The sequence below is a fragment of the Parasteatoda tepidariorum genome, chromosome 4, assembly GCF_043381705.1.
Source record: "Parasteatoda tepidariorum isolate YZ-2023 chromosome 4, CAS_Ptep_4.0, whole genome shotgun sequence".
NCBI classification, from domain to species: Eukaryota; Metazoa; Arthropoda; class Arachnida; order Araneae; family Theridiidae; genus Parasteatoda; species Parasteatoda tepidariorum.
The window spans coordinates 85498745-85505724 of NC_092207.1; the positions used below are offsets into that span (position 1 = coordinate 85498745).

The 6980-nt window shown below is 34.2% G+C and overlaps 1 protein-coding gene across 1 annotated transcript in view; it reads left to right on the forward strand.

Moving 5' to 3' along the window:
• Positions 1-3495: 3495 nt before the first annotated feature.
• LOC107444031 (potassium channel, subfamily K, member 16-like) overlaps positions 3496-6980 on the forward strand; it is a 9759-nt gene continuing 6274 nt past the window's right edge. The window contains exons 1-2 of the mRNA XM_071180521.1: positions 3496-3674; positions 6441-6767. Coding sequence (XP_071036622.1) covers positions 3500-3674; positions 6441-6767 — 502 coding nt within the window. The 5' untranslated portion in view covers positions 3496-3499. The remainder of the gene's footprint in view (positions 3675-6440; positions 6768-6980) is intronic.

Sequence of the window (6980 nt, forward strand, 5' to 3'; positions counted from 1 at the left end):
TCAAGGTTTTGTAAGGGTGTTTAGATGTGTATTGCCGATAATTTTTTTTAAAATTATCTATTCCATGAACTGAAACAAATTTTGTTGCCGTTTGACTTTTCCTGAGAAGGCAGTTTTTTTTATATATATATATTTTTTCCTTTCAAAGAAATGAAGAAAATGTTGTTAGCAAACAATTACACACAGGCAGAAATAAAAAAAGCTATTTCAGAGTTTTATCCAAAGTCTGCTTTCATCTTCGCCTCGCTACCGCTGTTTGAAGTCAATATATGGTGGACCTTCTTTAATACTTTTTTCTTCTGTTATAACATGGTAGCTACCATAGGTAAGTACACATAGTATATAAAAGTTATAACTTGTAAGTTCTCGTTATTTTATTTGCAGGTAAAATTTCANTTTATATGATTTATTTGCTCATTGGCGGAGCTATTATATTTGCCTTAGATCCTTTTGAAGCAATGAAAACAACAGTTTCAATATTTGGTAATTCATCTCATCATTTCCCAGGTCAGTAATTGACTCTTCTTTAAATGGTGAACAGCAGCGTACTTATTGACCCAATCAAGACAAAAAAACTGCTTCTTAAGAATATTAATATTTTTTTTCCTTAATTAATACTCCCCGCCCCCAATCAGTTGTTACTTTTAGGTTGAAAATTTTGCCCCAAAATAGGTGCTACATTTTAAGTAGGTGGAGTCATACATAACTTCCGATGAGGTTTAGTAGATCGACACTAGTAAAAGCATACTATCAATGAATTAAAAGACGGTTTTATGCTATTACTGGTGAAAGAGTTCTTTCAAATGGGGCCTGGATTTTTGAAATAAATTTGGCATTGATTTGAGGAAGGGAGGGGGAATGGATGTCTAGAATCATTAGTATCAATAATTAAGTATTCAAATGGAGCAAATAATTTGGGACAGAGTGAAGATTTAGTATGCCTTCCCTTCAATTTCATTAATACACTGAAGGGAAAAAAATCCCACCACGAAGAAAAAGTTTTTGTAAAATAATGGAATTTTGGCAATGTGTTTGTCTGAGTAACAAATTTTATTTATTAATGTTCCAAGATCATAGAGTAATGGAATTAAAAAAAACTTTTTCAAATGTGAAATGCTGATACATTAATAATCGGTGTAACAACCAGAATTTTGAATGAAAACAGGCAAGTATTTTATCATACAGATAACGTATGTCATTTTTTGGGATGGAATTCCTTGCCTTTTGCACTTGATCAGTCAATAACGCTTGTGGGTGACGCTGAAGTTGTGTTTTAATAATGTCCCATACGTTCAAGACGGGTAAAAAACCTGGTGATCTAGCAGGTCAAAGCAACAAGTCAAAATTCTGTAGAACATATTGGATAACAACAGCAGTATGAGGGCGGGCATTGTCCTGTTAGGAAATACCTTCTTGAATGCTGGTCATGTTGGCAACAAAACAGGTTGAAACACCAGGTTGAAGTACAAATTTTCAGTCAAGATATTCGAGGAAATATAGCTGCCATAGGAAATTGCTCCCCAGACTATAACTTTAGGTGTAAATCCAACAAGTCGAAGCCGGAGATAGGTTGGTAGCAGACGCTTACTTAGCCTCTTCTAGCCAATATACGGCTATCACTGTCACCAAGGCAGAACCGATCTTTCTTCAGAAAACACAATAGATCTTCACTCTGTTCTCCAGTGACCTCTAACCTAACACCACTCACGCCGTAAACGGCAGTAGTTTGGAGTGAGTGGAATGCAAGCTACAGAGCATCTCATTCGGAGCTGTACTTGAAGTAGCTGATTTAAATACAGTTCGTTGTGACAATGTAGTGCTAACTGCAGCTAGAATTTGAAAAGCAGACGCAGTACGGTGCGCCAAAGGCATACGTCGCAGACAGTGGTCTTCCCTCTGAGTAGTGCCACGTGGCCGCCCAGAACCCGGTCTTCTTGAGGCAGTACCTTCCCTTGACCACTGTTGCCAACAATCATTCACGGCGCCGTGATGAGTCAGAGGATAGAGTGTTTGCCTTCCAATGAAGTGAACCGGGTTCGAATCCCAGCGATGGCAGATCTGTACAAATTTCGTTGAACATTAGCAGTCATAAACCCAAAAAAATCTGGTCGGCTGCTCAACGATGGTTAAGAAATAATCATGCACAATGGAGTCGTAGTGGCTCAGGGGATTGAGCGTTCGCTTTCCAAGTAGATGAAACGGGTTCAAATCCCAACGCAGGCTGGTCGAAACGAGTTCCGCCTCCGCCTTGCACCGACCACAGTGCTGACATTAAATATTCTCAATCGTAGTCGGATCATGGGTTAGAGTCTCCTTGCCATCAAGCTAACCGTGGGAGGTTTTCTCGGTTTTCATCTCCATGTAACGTAAATGCGGGTTAGTTCCATCAAGAAAGTCCCCCTCCAAGGCAAATTTCACCCAATACTTTGCCCAAAAATTTTGGGTCGGCTGTTCAACGACGGTTATAATATAAAATAAAATAATTATCAGTTAGCTGTATTGGGTCCTAAATTTTTCTAAGTATTTTTCGTTCAAAAATTAATAAATTATTTATATCTTAATGTGTCAAACTCCAAGTCTCGTAGCCAATTGTCACCACGGGATGGATGATCGTTATGTAAATTTTTAGTATAAGTGCTCTCGGAAACAATTTAATTTTTAACAGATGCTGACATGAAAAATAGCTTTGATTCCGTTTCAGGATTCTGCAATTAATTTCTTCTGCAATTGTATTTGAAGTGTTTATATTGAGCCTAGATATGTAAGGCTACCCACGGTTTCAAATTTTAAGTTATCAACTATCAAATAATCACTGCACTTGCTGGTAAGTTCAGTTTTTTGCATGCATTTTTTTGTTAGTAAAGTAACTGTCCTATAAATATGACGCTAAGAGCTGGCCGGTTATAATAAGGTGTTTTTGAGAAATAAGGTGTTTTTGAGGTTGGCAGATGTAAAAAACATACCCGGGATAGAAAATGAGGAGAAAACCTCATTAATAAACCTCAATTTCAACGTCATTTACACCTTACAAAATCAACCTAATACACAGCTCAGAGATACTTTTAGGTGAGATGGAGTGAAATTATTCACACCTCAAATATACTTATTTGCTAAAAGTGTAGAAAATAACCAGTACACCTAAAAAACAACTTTCCTCTAGGCTGGTTGCTCTACTGCAGATTTCCATCAACCTCTAAACTACCTCAAATACCAATAGAACAGCTTCATGCACCTTGATTATACTTCATGAAAAGTTGATTTTTTAAGGTTGTTTTTGAAATCAACTTCAAATGAACCTCAAACAAACATTAATACCCAAAAACAACCTCAAATAAACCTCAAAAACACCTCAAAGTTTTGTAAGGGTGTTTAAATTTCTGTATTGACGAGAAATTTTTTTAAAATTATCTATTCCATGAACTGAAACAAATTTTGTTGCCATTTGACTTTTCCTGAGAAGGCAGTTTTTAATATAAATATTTTTTTTTCTTTCGAAGAAATGAAGAAAATGTTGTTAGCAAGCAATTACACAGAGGCTGAAATAAAAAAAGCAATCTCAGAGTTTTATCCAAAGTCTGCTTTCGTTTTCGCCTCGCTACCGTTGTTTGAAGTCAATATATGGTGGACCTTCTTTAATACTTTTTTCTTCTGTTATAACATGGTAGCTACCATAGGTAAGTACAGATAGTATATAAAAGTTATAACTTGTAAGTTCTCGTTATTTTATTTGCAGGTAAAATTTCAAGAGAGACGAAAACTACAGCTTTGTCATTTATTTATTCTCAAGATAATGCCACAATTATTTTAAGAACTATGATTTTTAAGTTAACTAAAAAGAAGAAAATAATTTTATTTTAGCTGTTCTAAAACGGGAGACGATAGGCACATTACTTTTCGCAAAAAATTTCGATCATTGCTGGGAATTACTTTTAAGCTTATTTTTTTATTTTGAAAGTGAAGTCTGACAAAAATAAAATTGTTTTTTGCCTTTTAGACAACTTTAAAAACGTAGCTGACAGAATTTTTATTCTATTTCATTATTTTCTCTTTCTTATTTTTGTACATGCTACCTTGTTTAGATCAGTAAGTGGAATTTATTTAAAAACAAGAAAAAACATAGTACTATTTTGGCAACAGCCCGGAGGTAATCTGGCAAAAATACAAAAGTTACAAATTTACCTCAAGAATTAAAACTTTTCACTTGTATAATAGTTGTGATTATTCCGACTATTAACTAGCAGGTGAAGTTAAACATTTAGAGTGATGTTTACAATAAAATATATGAAAAATTCATGGAAAAAAATTTAATTAAAGTTTATAAATTGGCCAGCGGACCCTTATAAGTATTTGAAAATGAATAAAATTTACTATATCTGCCATGTGAGACCCAGAATTTACCATGTGAGAGCTGTCAAAATATAATTATAAGCTATTAACTATTAGCAATAAAATGGTGATAACGATTTAAAAAAATCTAACATGTATTGGCAACAGGCAAAGAGAAAAATGGTAAGTTTTCATAAATTCTATTTTCGATTAAAGGGCACACTGTGAACTCGTTTTAAGTTTTTATTTAAGTTAAAATCGGGTTTACAGATCTTCAATGTAACTTTTGACCGTCCTGTTAAAGGATTTAGCAGAACTAAAGTAATGTACAAATTATTTAAAACAACATATAATAATTCTGTTATGTCTAACTTGTTTCTTTGCTAGCTGGTTTATTTGAGGCTTGTTACAATACTTTGTTTATAACATTACGTAGTTGCCTAAATCGTATCTCATGTGCATTCCTAAATCGTACCAATACGATTTAGATGCAACGCACCAACTTCGACCACCCTTAAACAGGTTGAGGTTCAAGCTATTTAAACTGTACTTCACACAAACTGTGAAGAACTATTTCTGAATTAATTTGCAACCAATTATTAAATTTTTCATCTCGTGAGTGAGGCTTATAACAAAACTGCAACAACTGAGAACAATGTTTAAAAGGATTTAACTATTCTTATGTGCCAATTTTTAACGAAACTGAATTTTTTACAGCAGACGCGAATCAATAGGAAAGAAACGAAACTATTTCTGTAAATTTAATGAGATTTAAGATCCTCGTGATAAAATTTGTTTTCCTGAGTCCAAGGAAATAAAATGTGATTGAAAACATTTAAGTGATATCCCAGATAGCAAAATAAGGTTTATTTTAACTCAGCAAAAGCCCTTTAATGTAAACCTAAAAAAGGTTTGCTATGCGGTTTTCGTGTAAACCTTCTAACCTTAAAACAAGATCTGTGAAAATATGCTGCATTCTACATACGTTTCCCTAATCCAAAACCTTGGAAAACAACCTTCTATATAAAAACCTTAAATAGAGCTTGACTTAGAGTTTTCAAGCGGGAAAAAATCCTTTAATTAAGCTACCCAGAAAGCCTGTAACCTTATGGCAACCTTGCGTTGAAAATGTTTGCGCTAAAAACCTTTTTTCAATAAAGCAAAAATATTGTAGTTTCAAACCTTTCATCTTAAAAGGATTGTCAAAATGGTCACTTAAGTCCATAATGACGTTTTAACTGAAGTCCCACTAGCGATAAGATTGCTTTGTCCATTGAAATTTCATGACAAGGTGAATTTTAGCTGAGCATACAAAACGTTGTGGAAAAAAGAAACTGACAATTACCTAGCGTTAAGATTATTTTTACCTTCAGGCTAGCTTTGTTAAAGGATTTTTTAAAGCTTCAAAACTCTAAGTCATCCTCGATTTAAGGTTTTTATATAGAAGGTTGTTTTCCACGGTTTTGGTTTAGGGTAATGTACGTAGAATAGAGCTGATTCTCACAGATCTCGTTTTAAGGTTAGAAGGTTTACACGTAAACCGCTTATCTAACCTTTTTAGGTTTACAAATTCAGAAACACCACCGCAAACTAGTGAATCGGTATTGATAAGCGGGGGGTCAAAAATATCGAAAGCAGTTTGATTGCCGATTAAAATTTAAAGGTGTTTCAAACATTCAACAATCAAACGAGTTTTAATGTTTTATACACCCACCTTTCTTGAAACTGATTCAGCAGATTTTGACAGTGTTTTTGTTTTTCTCTCACTTATGATTACCGCCGTTGACCCAGTACAACGTTGCATTGTTGACACAGGTAGCAAAAAACCATGTTGTACCACAGCAAATGCTACAGATTATTATTACACTAGTAGATTACTTTATCATCTCAGATTTTCAAATTTTTACAATTAAATTTTCTGTATGATTTCGTTTTACAAATGACGTTGAATCTCTGAAGATTGTGTAGCAGAACAGGCCTAATAAACTCTGTTCTTGACAAGGATTCTTAAAATGTATATATTAACGGAGGTTAGTGTGAAATATCTTGTATTCTAAAAAAAAGGATCGTAATTGTTCTTTTTTTAAAAAAATAATTATAATTTCATTTCAAAGGTTACACTGGTTATACACCATTTAGTATAACGAGTCAAATGTTCTGCTCAGTGTATGTTTTATTCGGAATACCATTAGCGATGTTGTTCAACAAAGTCCTTGGACAGTATTACGCTGAATCTCAGAATGAGATGGTGTACCTTTTGAGAGACAAAGTACCGTACAGCAAGTACTTTTCAAACTGCATATTTTTTGCCTCCTGGAGCTTTCTTTACTATTTTGTTCCAACATTCGTTTTCTTATACACGGAGGATTGGAACTTTTTCAATGGTCTATATTTCTCAACAACAGTTGCTGCTGCCTGCGGAATGGGAGACTTCTTTGTCGGTAAGTAGAGAATTTGATTGGGAAAAAAAATTATGAGAGAATGTGATGCCATTATGTGGCTGAATGCAATAAGTTTATAAGTCTTTTCTCAACGTTTGATTTTTAAAAAAAAGAGTGTATAAAGTGCGTGACTACTCAAAATATCATTAAGTAAGAATCTCTCTCTCTCTCTCTCTCTCTCTCTCTCTCTCTATATCTCTCTCTTCTGAGACA